Source organism: Cherax quadricarinatus, chromosome 50, assembly GCF_038502225.1.
Source record: "Cherax quadricarinatus isolate ZL_2023a chromosome 50, ASM3850222v1, whole genome shotgun sequence".
NCBI lineage: Eukaryota > Metazoa > Arthropoda > Malacostraca > Decapoda > Parastacidae > Cherax > Cherax quadricarinatus.
Genome location: NC_091341.1, coordinates 25,934,500 through 25,949,507, shown reverse-complemented (window position 1 = coordinate 25,949,507; position 15,008 = coordinate 25,934,500). Strand labels below are relative to the sequence as shown.

General features: G+C 39.7%; 1 protein-coding gene and 1 long non-coding RNA gene across 2 annotated transcripts; one reads left to right on the top strand and one right to left on the bottom strand.

Annotated features, from left to right (window-relative positions):
- The first annotated feature begins 2,462 nt into the window (after positions 1 to 2,462).
- LOC138854148 (uncharacterized) lies at positions 2,463 to 3,685 on the top strand. The gene is made up of 2 exons (XR_011393372.1): positions 2,463 to 2,659; positions 2,715 to 3,685. It is a non-coding gene; the product is annotated as an uncharacterized lncRNA (long non-coding RNA).
- Positions 3,686 to 4,201: 516 nt separating this feature from the next.
- LOC138854133 (glutamate receptor-like) lies at positions 4,202 to 13,833 on the bottom strand. Its single transcript, XM_070095347.1, has 10 exons — positions 13,625 to 13,833; positions 9,892 to 10,050; positions 9,365 to 9,600; positions 8,699 to 8,821; positions 7,813 to 7,978; positions 7,320 to 7,558; positions 7,027 to 7,211; positions 5,933 to 6,169; positions 4,628 to 4,806; positions 4,202 to 4,442 (listed from the first exon to the last, which is right to left on the bottom strand). Exons 1-10 carry the CDS (start codon positions 13,831 to 13,833, stop codon positions 4,202 to 4,204), a joined length of 1,974 nt encoding a protein of 657 aa, XP_069951448.1.
- Between the last annotated feature and the right edge of the window lie 1,175 nt (positions 13,834 to 15,008).

The window sequence follows — 15,008 nt, the reverse complement described above, 5'->3', positions numbered from 1 at the left end:
TAATGTTTGCAAACCAGGTCACTTGAACTCCCTGCGATCATGAAGAGTTGTACCGAGAACTAAGCTTCATAAAACTGCTATCTTATCAAACATATTCAATGCATTTTAGTAAACTTATTGAGAATCATGTGCATTGATACGTGTGTAAAGTTGTAAATAATATCTCAACATAATATCCAGAGAGATTTCTTGCCAGTAATATTTTACGGCATTCGGGCTGAAGCAGGATTGTAGTTTGTGAGACAGATGACGATCAGGTGTCATCTTCTGATGTTGTGTTGCTGTAGATGTTGACTCCAGCGCTTCCTGTGAGGGTTGAAGCAGATCTCTGTTGTATTTCATTTTTGCCTCTTCCTCAGTCCACTGAGCTATACATCTATACACACTGGAGACACTAATCTGAAACCTGAGAGACACGTGTTGTGCAGACACACCGCTCAGGTACAGCATCACGGCTCTCGTTCGCTCAGATGCTGAGAGTCGTTTTCCTGGGGGTCTCCTTCTCATGGGACTGACTTTGTCAAACTGAAATGTTATTATATATGAATTCATTTTGGTGCAGTGGAAAATATTTAAATTGTTTTACCTCTGTTATATTATATAAAATTGTATATGAATATGACACGTGTTTAACATTTGGGATTTTTTTTAAGGACACGATTTGTCAACCAGTGGCGAAACGTTTTCTCAATAAAGAATCTCAAATATTGCACTAGAGTTTCATTCTCATGTATATTACACGTTTTCAACTTCATAGCAGATATATGTCTGTGAAAGTAACCATTTTTTATGCTTAACAGTTTGACAAGATAACTTTGGGATTTTTCTGTCAAGCTGATTTTCTTTACTTTGTCAACATGCGAGTATTTACTTAGCCAATATATATTTAATATTTATAGTAAGCCGTTAAATTCGTTAGGGCTATGAAGCGACTGGGACACATGAGGTAATCAGATTTTGTCCATCAGGTTTCATCAGTCAAGTTTGGTCAATCAGGTTTAATTACGAAATCTCCAGCAACATCACTCCTTTGCAATGATAGTTACCATCTTGAAGCCTCTTTCAAGAAAACCCTTTACAGTATTTTTGATTATTTTACAATCTTACACTGGAGTCAGTCGTGTAAATTTGTTAGTATTGGTATTAGTATTAGTATTAGTAGTAAAAGTAACAGCAGTAGTAATAATAATAGTAAAACTAGTAGGAGGTATCAGTTGAAGAATGACACGACACACTGGCATGACTCTCGTCACCTGTGAGGTGTCAGTTGAAGAATGACACGACACAGTGGCATGACTCTCGTCACCTGTGAGGTGTCATTGAAGAATGACACGACACACTAGCATGACTTTCGTCACCTGTGAGGTATCAGTTACATGAGGAAGTGATGTTCCATGTAGGTATTGTCACTGGTATTTACCTTGATCACTACTAACGAGGCAGAGGTGTAATAAGAGAAGCTCGTTCTTATTATTATAATCAAAAGAAAGCGCAAAACAAGTGAAGCACAGTATTAGGATAGTTTACGGATGAAATGTTGATGTACGACTGGCTTCTCCAGTACTAAAGAAGCCATTCGTGACAAAACGTTTCCTAATATGACTCACGAAATCGTAATGACACGATTGCAAACAAACCATATCCCCGCCCGTGGTATGGTTTGTTTCCTAATACAGTAGTACCTTGACACGAAAGTTTCTATTTGCGTACTTGTGATATATAAGTTTGAAAAGTCTTATGATAAATTTTCACAATTTCTTATGCAGGATGTGTAAATTTTTTCAACTTGTTTGAGGACAATGTACCTTAAGGTAGATGAGAACGCTGAGCGGTAGACTGTGCACCTTGTAGCGGCTCCCAGTGAACAACGCGTCAGTCACCTGGATGTGAAGTATTTATACCCGGGAGGCAACAAGAGCATCTCAAGTTGCCACTAACACTGATGTGGGTTTGACTCATGCGGGATTTGAGTGATGTGTGTGTGTGTGTGTGTGTGTGTGTGTGTGTGTGTGTGTGTGTGTGTGTGTGTGTGTGTGTGTGTGTGTGTGTGTGTGTGTGTGTGTGTGTGTATGTGTGTGTGTATGTGTGTGTGTATATATGTGTGTGTGTGTGTGTGTGTGTGTGTGTGTGTGTGTGTGTGTGTGTGTGTGTGTGTGTGTGTGTGAGTGTGTGTGTGTGTGTGTGTGTGTGTGTGTGTGTGTGTGTGTTTGTGTGTGTGTGTGTGTGTGTGTGTGTCTGTCTGTATGTATTTATCTGTGTGTACAAACGATTTAACTGGCCACACTTGTTTACTGTATAAAACCGTCAAAAAATATTTTCAGCTACGAATCATAAATTCACTTTTTCCGTATCCATCCTTCATTACATTAACAGCATTCAAGTAAGCTGAATGAGTTTGTGAATAGTTCTAAAAAATCTATTACACTCTGCTACGTATAGTAATTTTATAAAACACACTAACGTGTTTATTACTTTTGAGAAAAAACATCATTCATGATAAGAAAAGATATTGTTTATCATCTTGTTGATTGTGTAGCATCATACACAACACCCACAACATCTAACAGTTTCATGAAGAATCTCATGTTGTCATTCTTGGCCCGAGGTCTGGTGATGCTGGGGAAGGTGGTTACTGAGGCGAGAAGCACCAGAGGGCTAGGTTCTCCCCCAGCAGGGTGAAGTGGTTACTGAGGCGAGGAGCACCAGAGGGCTAGGTTCTCCCCCAGCAGGGTGAAGTGGTTACTGGCGGGAGGAGCACCAGAGGCGAGGTTCTCCGCTAGCAGAGTGAGGTGGTTACTGAGGCGAGGGGCACCAGAGGGCGAGGTTCTCCCCCAGCAGGGTGAGGTGGTTACTGACGGGAGGAGCACCAGAGGCGAGGTTCTCCCCCAGCAGGGTGAAGTGGTTACTAAGGCGAGGAGCACCAGTGGGTGAGGTTCTCCCCCAGCAGGGTGAGGTGGTTACTGACGGGAGGAGCACCAGCGGCGAGGTTCTCCTCTAGCATGGTGAGGTGGTTACTGAGGCGAGGGGCACCAGAGGGTGAGGTTCTCCCCCAGCAGGGTGAAGTGGTTACTGACGGGAGGAGCACCAGAGGCGAGGTTCTTCCCTAGCAGGGTGAGGTGGTTACTGAGGCGACGGGCACCTAAGGGCTAGGTTCTGCCCCAGCAGGGTGAGGTGGTTACTGAGGCGAGGAGCACCAGTGGGCTAGGTTCTCCCCCTGCAGGGTGAAGAAGGCACGCCTGGGAAGGTAGTTACTGAGGGGAGGAGCACCAGCGGGCGAGGTTCTCTTCCAGCAGGGTGAGGAAGGCCACGCCTGGGAAGGTAGTTACTGAGGGGAAGAGCACCAGCGGGCAAGGTTCTCTTCCAGCAGGGTGAGGAAGGCCACGCCTGGGAAGGTAGTTACTGAGGGGAGGAGCACCAGCGGGCGAGGTTCTCTTCCAGCAGGGTGAGGAAGGCCACGCCTGGGAAGGTAGTTACTGAGGGGAGGAGCACCAGCGGGCGAGGTTCTCCCCGAGCAGGGTGAGGAAGGCCACGCCTGGGAAGGTAGTTACTGAGGGGAAGAGCACCAGCAGGCGAGGTTCTCTTCCAGCAGGGTGAGGAAGGCCACTCCTGTACCCAGCACCAGCATGTGGAATGCTCCTTGTAGGTGATTCATTCCCAACACCACTCTGCTGTCTTTTTTCTGAAATTTGAAAAATAAATAAATTTTGTACAGCTAATCAATGTATATATATATATATATATATATATATATATATATATATATATATATATATATACCGAGGGAGTTGACTGATAGTTATAGTCCTTTCGTGTTGCAATCAACACCTTATCCAGAGCTTGCAATGTTGCAGAAAAGAGGATGAAATCCGAGCAAACACGTTTAGAGCGGTTTCTTTAGACTGAGGGAAGAGAGAAGCAGTGAAGTATTAGTGCCCAGTGCCTGGTGCCTGGTGCTTGGTGCCTGGTGCCTGGTGCCTGGTACCTGGTACCTCGGAAACTGAATATTTTTTAAGACATTATAAGACCGCCAGCCCATAAGCACTGATACTGTAGTGGTATCCCAACAAGCGTAACATTAGTGGCAGGACAATCATCAAAGATTCAGTCATATTCGATAAGATGTAAAAGGCTTCACATTCTAAATATTGATTTCTGGCAATTATCTAGGCATTTTTCCATACATTAGAAAAATGGACCGCGATTAGAACCTTGGTCCAGACATTATTATGATTATTATTATTACTGTTACTATTATTACTATTAAGTCTGAGGTGCTCACATATGGTGTAGTGCTCGTGTTAGCTTGTGGATTAAGTGCTGCCGCTGCTTTGTTCTCTCTTACACTTTGTGCCACCACTTCTTTCACCCATCGATTGATAACTCCAGCGTCTTGCAATCTGAACATCAACTGCATAAATCTATTAGAAAATGGAGCCCCTTTCCTAAAGTGGAAAAAAAAGGAAAACAGCTGAGTTTAGTTTTTGTGGTCAGAGTTATTCAGCGTAGAAATGCTGAAAAATTAAATTTTGAATTTACATTCCTTTCAGTTCTTACAAAACCAAGTGGAAAAAATATTGCCAGAGTTACATTAATCCTTGAAAACAATCAGCATTAACACTGTACTTGCCTGAAACCCCATCCAAAGCCAGACAGTAGACGCATTTTTAAATTGCTGAGGTAGTACGGGTTTTGTCCGTAGCTGTCGTTATACTGGGAGTCTATCAACAAGCTGATGGAGAGACGCACGCATATGAATGAGAAACCTCCTGCTCTTACCTTCTTGAGTCCCTCCGCCATCAACAGAGTCTTATTTAAACAAGAGAAAAACATATAGTAATTTCGTATATTTACTGATGTTTTGGGTGATATAGTTTAGCCAGGTGAGTTGTATGCAAGATATTTTTGCATCAGAACATAGATGAGGAACCTACGTAACTGATTCCTTATGATGCTTGTTTGGTACCGAATTCTCATGGTAAAGAAGCATGTGAGTTATCACTGTACTACTTAATACCCTGGACAAAGGCAAATCTGTGTATGCCAACTTTCCACCTTCTATCCTAACTGCATATAATTTAACCAGGTTGATTTGTCAATTGGGTTTAATCCAATTAACCATGCTGGTTTCATTTACGCTTCATGGGTACCTAATGCCCGAGTGCATCCTTGCATTAGAGCATAAATACCTTCATCACGCTAAAATTAATTAGATGACAAAGCCGAGTGGATAAGTGGAAACTACATTGTGTCTCTGTGGTGAGGAAGATTTATGAGCGAAATTCGGGCCACTTCGATAGCCGGAATAGTCTTAGAAAAGCTTTTGTCTTCAGGTGTTAAATATACAGTAATTTCTCAAGACAGGGTTGCAGCATGCATGTATATGTGTTTCACACACATATATATGCATGCTGCATATGGATATACATGTGTTCCACACATATATATCTATGATTTACGTATATATTGTCTATTTCCAGTTGTTACAATGTACTGCATGTAGTATTTAGCAAGGATTTCTTATGTAAGCTGTTAAGTTTTGAAGTTAATTTGTCGTTTGGGTGAAAATTTAGTTCCAAATCGAGTCGTAATTACCTAATAAAGTCTTAAAATTCAGATTGCATAGTTTATCCTACAAAAATACAACACGTAATTGTCGCTGCTTAGATGGAGTTGCTTATTTGTAGAAAACAAAGTCAACAGTACACTTAGACCTGGTATATACCCCAAGTGATGCATATCTCCCAGTTTATATATGATGAAAGTTCATTCCATTCTCTAATCTAGAAATTATAGTATTCTAGACTGCTGGTGAACAGGTTACATACCCTTACATGCCCCTTAGGGTAGTCGATAGGTTTTAAACTCAGTTAACTAACTAGTAATAAAGTCAATGATTTGAAAAACTTTCCTAATAAAAACTTTACATACTAACATCCATTTCCTTATATACTTTTTGTATTACTGGGTCTGTATGCTGTGAGAAATAAAGCAACACCGCTCCAGTTAGAAGCGGGGTTTCAATACCCCACTTCCAGTTCTTTAGAGTCACAAGGTCTTCGAAGGTTTCAGGGGGCTTGGTCTTTCCCTGGACTGACAGGTGAGCAACTAACGAGGAAGTGTATCCTGTAGTAATAACCAGACAGAACATCAGCCAGACGCCCACCAACACCTGTAAACATAGGAGGAAAAGGTGTTTTCTGTGGTTATGGTCAGATAGAAACAGGTAATAAATATTTATTCGCCTCTGCAAATGTACAATTAATCATAAAATATTAAAGTTATTACTTTTCCACCTGTAAAAGAAAACCTGTTGAGGAAAGGTTTGTATTAGGAATTCTGGGTATAAAGAAATAAGATACTGACAAGTAGTGGACAAAAGAATCAAAATGAATTCATTTTAGAGCATATTTAGTTGAAACGTTTCAGTCCTGGGACTTTGGTCATTGAAAATGTTCAAAAGCTAAGAAAACAAAGCTGATATTGTCGGGAAAATCCATGATTAGAAGTAAGGTCTAGTGCTTTTTCCTCTGACTATAAGTGTCTGGTGGTAGGTATGGGGATCGTGTGTACCAGTGTGGATGAGATACAGTAACTTTCTGTGTAACTGTTTTTGTTATACAGATACTTTCTATGTAACCGTTTTTGTTATAAAAACAGTAGAAAAACTGCCAAATAATGGTGACTATAAAAATTGCATCGATTCTGGGACGTGTGTGCTATAGCAAGGATTTTAACATAAATTGTGGTGCTAAAAAACACTAGCCTAATTATAAATATTTTTTATCTAGTAAATGAATCAATCAATACACAACAAAAGGGGTATGAATCCCTGTTTTTCTTACAGGTATTTGGGATTCCTCTGTCTTTGTTTTTGGACATGTAATTTGTGGATAATTTGTGGAGTATTTATAAACTATTCGATTTTCCCACATGGAAGAATAAATAATGGATCATCAAGAATTTTAAGGAATTGTATGTTATGCAGGGCATCAGAAAAGAGCCTTCATCATAGAGATAGAATTTTACTTTTCCTGCTTTGTTGACAGAAGGGTCAGACGGTAAGTTTGCGAGGAGGGCGCCCCAGCCATACAGGAGGATGGAGACGAAATTGACCCCACGTTTACCTGTCAACCACCACCATACCTTCTGCAGCAGCCATAGGATCACTCCCCACACCGTGACACACGCTAGCAACGACAGCCACAGTTCTCCTGGAGAAGTGACATCTTTTAAATATCTGGGTAAAGAAACACAACTGATGCAACAAAATATTCCTTCATATTGAGGGAGGCACTCTTATTATGAAGCCAATGACGTACGTGAAAGAGGTTTAGATAGCGAGAGGAGTTGTGGCAAGAGGGTTGGCCTCAGTGATACTATGGTCAGCGGGTCAACCCTGTTATAACTCAGGAAATCCATGGACGGAATCCGTTCAGCAATTGTTGCTATTGGTCCACAGATATCTGCCTCTTCCCGCTGCAGTTGTCCCACCATGCCAGTGAAGGAGCCATTCTTCTGCATACCATAAGATCTCTCAGGCTGCTCTCGGATCTCAAAACTGGTGATTATACAATAAAATACACGAATGTAGCTGCAGTTATTTTCGAAGATATAATGTAAACGAATTTATGATTTTAAGTAGCCCAAAATGAGTTAAAATATACAAGATGGAATATTCTAAATGAATATACCATAAATTTGATATATTTTCATCTTTTAGAACTTCATCTTTAAAAAAAATATATTATAATTGATGTTTTCATAGCTGAATCATCCATCAGAAAATTTCACGTCAGAAACAGAGGCCTTTACCTAATATTGAGTCTTTTAGCGAAGAGAAACAGCAGTCTAGCATCAAGGCCATTTTTAAGCGTCACAGTGCTGCCTGGTTCATCACTGTCCGCCTTGTAATCCATGAAAGGGTATTTAACCAGAGCTGAAAACTGCATTTTAGTGTTCCAAAAGTTAAGGAATTGCTCTGTTGAAGAAGCATAGATTTTACATTATAATAAATCTCGGTCAAATCATGAATAATCTTGATTATATTAAACATTCGTGTGACTTATGAAATATTCATCTTATGAGTGATGTTGTGATGAATATACATTCAGTTTGTTTAGTTAGGATGATATGAGTATGTGATACAGTGTATGGTGAAAAAAATGATGAAGTTTTATGACTCTTTGATCGCGGGTTCTAACCCCGCCCGTGCTGTGGTTTGTTTGCAATCGAGTCATTACGATTTCGTGAGTCGTGACGTATGTGTTGTTAGGATAATCAAGTAAATGTGTGGTGTTCTGGTGATGTGACAGTAACAACGTTAAAATATAGTTTAGCTTATTAGTGTGAATTGAATGAATGTAAGAATGAGGATAATAATGTGAATTTTTAGAGTAATTTAAGTGTGTGATGTAAGTTATAGTATTAGCTTTAACATGATAACAGATTATTAGTGTGATCCATTGTGAGATATTTTAGTGTGAGAGGTTGTGTATATGAACGTTTTGTGTACATAGGGGAGCTGCTGAAGTTTATAATAAGTGAAATTTGCTTAGAACCTGTAATACATAAACGTGATTTCAATTAAGTTAGATCCAAGGAAGAGAATGGAAGTTACATTCTGTGGGATTTAATCCCTCACCGACGTCAAGAAACCTCTGTTACGGGGCTAAAGCAGAATGAACCAATCAGTGCTTACCTTGAAATAAGTCATTCTTGAGTTGAGTAACTGAAGTGAGGTTCCACAGGTGGAGGAGCTGGACGTCTGCTTCTCCGCTGTTACAGTAAAGACACCTCCGGTACACCCACACACCTCCACTCACTAGTGTGTATGATTACATAAAGGTTACACACACACACACACACACCATGTACACACACGTACCCTGAGGTACGTTTATTGTCTTCTCTGAGGATGAGGGTCCCTATTCCAGCTATAGAGGTGGTACTTCCCTATATGTATATATATATATATATATATATATATATATATATATATATATATATATATATATATATATATATATATATATATATATATATATATATATATATATATATATATGTATATATATATATATATGTATATATATATATATATATATATATATATATATATATATATATATATATATATATATATATATATATATACATATATATATATATATGTTAATAAACACACCACGCATTTATATATAAGTGAATAACTGCAAATTAATTTAGAAACGTTATCTTAAATTGTTAATTCGTTATCAAGTTCTCAAGTTTTTAATATTTTTTTTTCCGAAATTCGTTAGTTGCAGAAACTTTACACTGTTATTCCAAAGTCGTTTCATCGTCAGGCATCAACAGTATCAGGGACGTAGGTACTGACCTTGTGCAACGGGCTTCCTGTGGCGTAAATTACGTAGTGGTGTATGGAGGGGAAGGGTTTCGAGAGTGAGGTGATGGATAGTGAGGTCGTGGAGGGCCAGGTAGAGGGCGTGGATAGTGTTGTGGAGGCTATGGTGGAGAAGCACCTCCATCACCCCCGCCTTTCCTCCCACAACAAGCACAAGAGTCTCTGGTAGCTTCCATAGTTCAGCTTCCTCAAGAAATCTGCATAAGTTACCAGAGTATTAATAAATCCTTTTCTCCTGTTAAATACTCAGGAAGTGATTGCATGTGTTTATTGAAAAAGTAAAACACATCCAATTTCTTAAATAAAATTACCATTAAAGAAATCTTTTTTACATTGATATGCAAACCGTTTTTTTTATTAGCAAAAATTAATGTGTATGGAAAAGTTAACTGCACCTGGAAACAAAACCAAGTGACAGATGTTGTATTTTAATTATACTGTATCAGATACCCCTTAACTCCAGACTTCAGGAGCAGCTGAAAAGTTACCTTAAGACAAGATCAGTATTGTTGGTGTAGGTGAGGTCAAGGATAAGACCCCGGCATGTGGTTCTAGCATCACCCCATAATCCAGGGAGAAGGTGGTCCTGGGAGAACATCCATCCTGCCCCCACCACCACCCGAGCCTCACCACTCTCACACAAGTGCCTGCTGGATACAAACTTACACTTTTCATGCAGCTCCTGGGAGGTGGTGATAGAACTGATGGTTCTGGGTAAACGGTGATAGCATTAACAGTGTCACAATCTTGGCTTCAACAAAACATTGCTTTAATATTGTATTTGAGGAATTCTAGAAGCAACGTAAGAAAAGAGACTACATTTCGATATCCAATCTGAGAATTTCTGAGATAAAGTCTGAGTACATGCAGTGATCAAATCGACAGCTTACAAGTGTGTATTGAGGATGGAGTGGCTTCTAAACTTATATATATATATATATATATATATATATATATATATATATATATATATATATATATATATATATATATATATATATATATATATATATATATATATATATGAATGTGTAAATTCAAGAATTATGTGGATTAAAGTCAAGGTTGGATGCGAGAAGTGGGTCATAATAAGCGTGTATGCACCTGGAGAAGAGAGGAATGCAGAGGAGAGAGAGAGATTTTGGGAGATGTTAAGTGAATGTATAGGAGCCTTTGAACCAAGTGAGAGAGTAATTGTGGTAGGGGACTTGAATGCTAAAGTAGGAGAAACTTTTAGAGAGGGTGTGGTAGGTAAGTTTGGGGTGCCAGGTGTAAATGATAATGGGAGCCCTTTGATTGAACTTTGTATAGAAAGGGGTTTAGTTATAGGTAATACATATTTTAAGAAAAAGAGGATAAATAAGTATACACGATATGATGTAGGGCGAAATGACAGTAGTTTGTTGGATTATGTATTGGTAGATAAAAGACTGTTGAGTAGACTTCAGGATGTACATGTTTATAGAGGGGCCACAGATATATCAGATCACTTTCTAGTTGTAGCTACACTGAGAGTAAAAGGTAGATGGGATACAAGGAGAATAGAAGCATCAGGGAAGAGAGAGGTGAAGGTTTATAAACTAAAAGAGGAGGCAGTTAGGGTAAGATATAAACAGCTATTGGAGGATAGATGGGCTAATGAGAGCATAGGCAATGGGGTCGAAGAGGTATGGGGTAGGTTTAAAAATGTAGTGTTAGAGTGTTCAGCAGAAGTTTGTGGTTACAGGAAAGTGGGTGCAGGAGGGAAGAGGAGCGATTGGTGGAATGATGATGTAAAGAGAGTAGTAAGGGAGAAAAAGTTAGCATATGAGAAGTTTTTACAAAGTAGAAGTGATGCAAGGAGGGAAGAGTATATGGAGAAAAAGAGAGAAGTTAAGAGAGTGGTGAAGCAATGTAAAAAGAGAGCAAATGAGAGAGTGGGTGAGATGTTATCAACAAATTTTGTTGAAAATAAGAAAAAGTTTTGGAGTGAGATTAACAAGTTAAGAAAGCCTAGAGAACAAATGGATTTGTCAGTTAAAAATAGGAGAGGAGAGTTATTAAATGGAGAGTTAGAGGTATTGGGAAGATGGAAGGAATATTTTGAGGAATTGTTAAATGTTGATGAAGATAGGGAAGCTGTGATTTCGTGTATAGGGCAAGGAGGAATAACATCTTGTAGGAGTGAGGAAGAGCCAGTTGTGAGTGTGGGGGAAGTTCGTGAGGCAGTAGGCAAAATGAAAGGGGGTAAGGCAGCCGGGATTGATGGGATAAAGATAGAAATGTTAAAAGCAGGTGGGGATATAGTTTTGGAGTGGTTGGTGCAATTATTTAATAAATGTATGGAAGAGGGTAAGGTACCTAGGGATTGGCAGAGAGCATGCATAGTTCCTTTGTATAAAGGCAAAGGGGATAAAAGAGAGTGCAAAAATTATAGGGGGATAAGTCTGTTGAGTGTACCTGGTAAAGTGTATGGTAGAGTTATAATTGAAAGAATTAAGAGTAAGACGGAGAATAGGATAGCAGATGAACAAGGAGGCTTTAGGAAAGGTAGGGGGTGTGTGGACCAGGTGTTTACAGTGAAACATATAAGTGAACAGTATTTAGATAAGGCTAAAGAGGTCTTTGTGGCATTTATGGATTTGGAAAAGGCATATGACAGGGTGGATAGGGGGGCAATGTGGCAGATGTTGCAAGTGTATGGTGTAGGAGGTAGGTTACTGAAAGCAGTGAAGAGTTTTTACGAGGATAGTGAGGCTCAAGTTAGAGTATGTAGGAAAGAAGGAAATTTTTTCCCAGTAAAGGTAGGCCTTAGACAAGGATGTGTGATGTCACCGTGGTTGTTTAATATATTTATAGATGGGGTTGTAAGAGAAGTAAATGCGAGGGTCTTGGCAAGAGGCGTGGAGTTAAAAGACAAAGAATCACACACAAAGTGGGAGTTGTCACAGCTGCTCTTTGCTGATGACACTGTGCTCTTGGGAGATTCTGAAGAGAAGTTGCAGAGATTGGTGGATGAATTTGGTAGGGTGTGTAAAAGAAGAAAATTAAAGGTGAATACAGGAAAGAGTAAGGTTATGAGGATAACAAAAAGATTAGGTGATGAAAGATTGAATATCAGATTGGAGGGAGAGAGTATGGAGGAGGTGAATGTATTCAGATATTTGGGAGTGGACGTGTCAGCGGATGGGTCTATGAAAGATGAGGTGAATCATAGAATTGATGAGGGAAAAAGAGTGAGTGGTGCACTTAGGAGTCTGTGGAGACAAAGAACTTTGTCCTTGGAGGCAAAGAGGGGAATGTATGAGAGTATAGTTTTACCAACGCTCTTATATGGGTGTGAAGCGTGGGTGATGAATGTTGCAGCGAGGAGAAGGCTGGAGGCAGTGGAGATGTCATGTCTGAGGGCAATGTGTGGTGTGAATATAATGCAGAGAATTCGTAGTTTGGAAGTTAGGAGGAGGTGCGGGATTACCAAAACTGTTGTCCAGAGGGCTGAGGAAGGGTTGTTGAGGTGGTTCGGACATGTAGAGAGAATGGAGCGAAACAGAATGACTTCAAGAGTGTATCAGTCTGTAGTGGAAGGAAGGCGGGGTAGGGGTCGGCCTAGGAAGGGTTGGAGGGAGGGGGTAAAGGAGGTTTTGTGTGCGAGGGGCTTGGACTTCCAGCAGGCATGCGTGAGCGTGTTTGATAGGAGTGAATGGAGACAAATGGTTTTTAATACTTGACGTGCTGTTGGAGTGTGAGCAAAGTAACATTTATGAAGGGATTCAGGGAAACCGGCAGGCCGGACTTGAGTCCTGGAGATGGGAAGTACAGTGCCTGCACTCTGAAGGAGGGGTGTGAAGGTTGCAGTTTAAAAACTGTAGTGTAAAGCACCCTTCTGGCAAGACAGTGATGGAGTGAATGATGGTGAAAGTTTTTCTTTTTCGGGCCACCCTGCCTTGGTGGGAATCGGCCGGTGTGATAATAAAAAAAAAAAAAAAAATATATATATATATATATATATATATATATTTATATATATGTATATGTGTGTGTGTGTGTGTGTGTGTGTGTGTGTGCGAATGGCATTATATTCCTGTGTGTTAATAAGACAATATACTGTTTTTGACATTTTACTGAGAAGAAGCACCGTCACCAGGGTCTCTACTTAAAGACATTTAATTCTTATTCTATATGAATTTTGTATGGAAATTGTACTGGGTCACTTACGTTCTGATTCATACGTAATAATTTCACCTGAGAATGTTGGAGGTAATGAGTGAGTGAGGTGCAGTGGTGATGAGCACCAGGTGACAGCCGCTCAGATAATCCTCCACCACCTGACCCACCATCACGCCCACATCCACGCCCACCTGCTCCGCGGTTTTGCCCACATCTTGGCCAGCTACGGGCGTAATGTTCATAATTGTCGAAACTATCACTGCGAGGCAAATTTCCAGCAACATCGATCTTCGATGATTTACGATCACCTGTATTGAAGATGTTGTCCCAGGGGAGAAATTTTATATTACATCTGACCTCCATTTTCCCCTGTTAAATATTAGGGTATTTTTTATGATGATAGCTACTTCCACAAGGATGTTGTGGTTTTTCCTAGGGTGTATAAATATACCTAGATGGACGAATTTTATTGTAGCCAGCTGTCCCAGTGGCTAGCGCGTCGGTTTGGAGTTTTATGACTCTCTGATCGCGGATTCTAACCCCGCCTGTGGTATGTTTTTTTTTTTTATGTTGCAAGAAGGCCGAGCTTTTGTTTTCCCTAACATTTGACCTTATATGTTTGAAGATCTGTGTTTCTAAAAGTCTAGCCAATCTACCCTTTATATATATATATATATATATATATATATATATATATATATATATATATATATATATATATATATATATATATATATATATATATATATAAACATTTACTGGGTTCCCCTGTAGGCCAGCGGAATGCCTCGGTCAGTTGACCAAAAGTAAATAACAATAAAGGCACAATACCGTGACTGGAACGATTCACAAATAACCCGCACCATTGACAAAGTCAATGGTCCAAGTCGGACCGAAACGTCGTCGTAAGCTTCTCTCTTTTATGTGCGGGTTATTTGTGTATGACCAAAAGTTCCAGCGGCGGGTCATCATATGACCCACGTCAAGAAACACTTGTCATGTTTCCTGACGAACCTTACCTAACCTGCCCATCTATAACACACTGCAGTCTTTACACTGGATTATCATGATAGATTCCTGGTGCAGCAGTGGTACAGATTTTCGTATTCAGAAAAGAAGTATAATATCTTCTAAGTGGGTATATTATTACATTCATGAGGAGCGCTAAATCCATAGGGATCATGCAACCCCTGGAGGAGTGAGAGGGCAATCAGGTTCGATCCAACGAAGGGAAAGTCAGATTCAGTTTGGATCAACAGCTCCTCACCAGCATCAAGGAACCTCACTTGACGTGTCTTGATATTAAAGAAATTTTTTAATAGTTTATTGATTAGGTTACAGTTTAATATAAAGTTTTCTGAATCTGTATTAGCTACCAGAGCAAACTAAGTTTACGAGTATATTTCTCTTCTGTGCACCACATCAATAAATTCGTCTTTATTTCATTTATTATTAACAC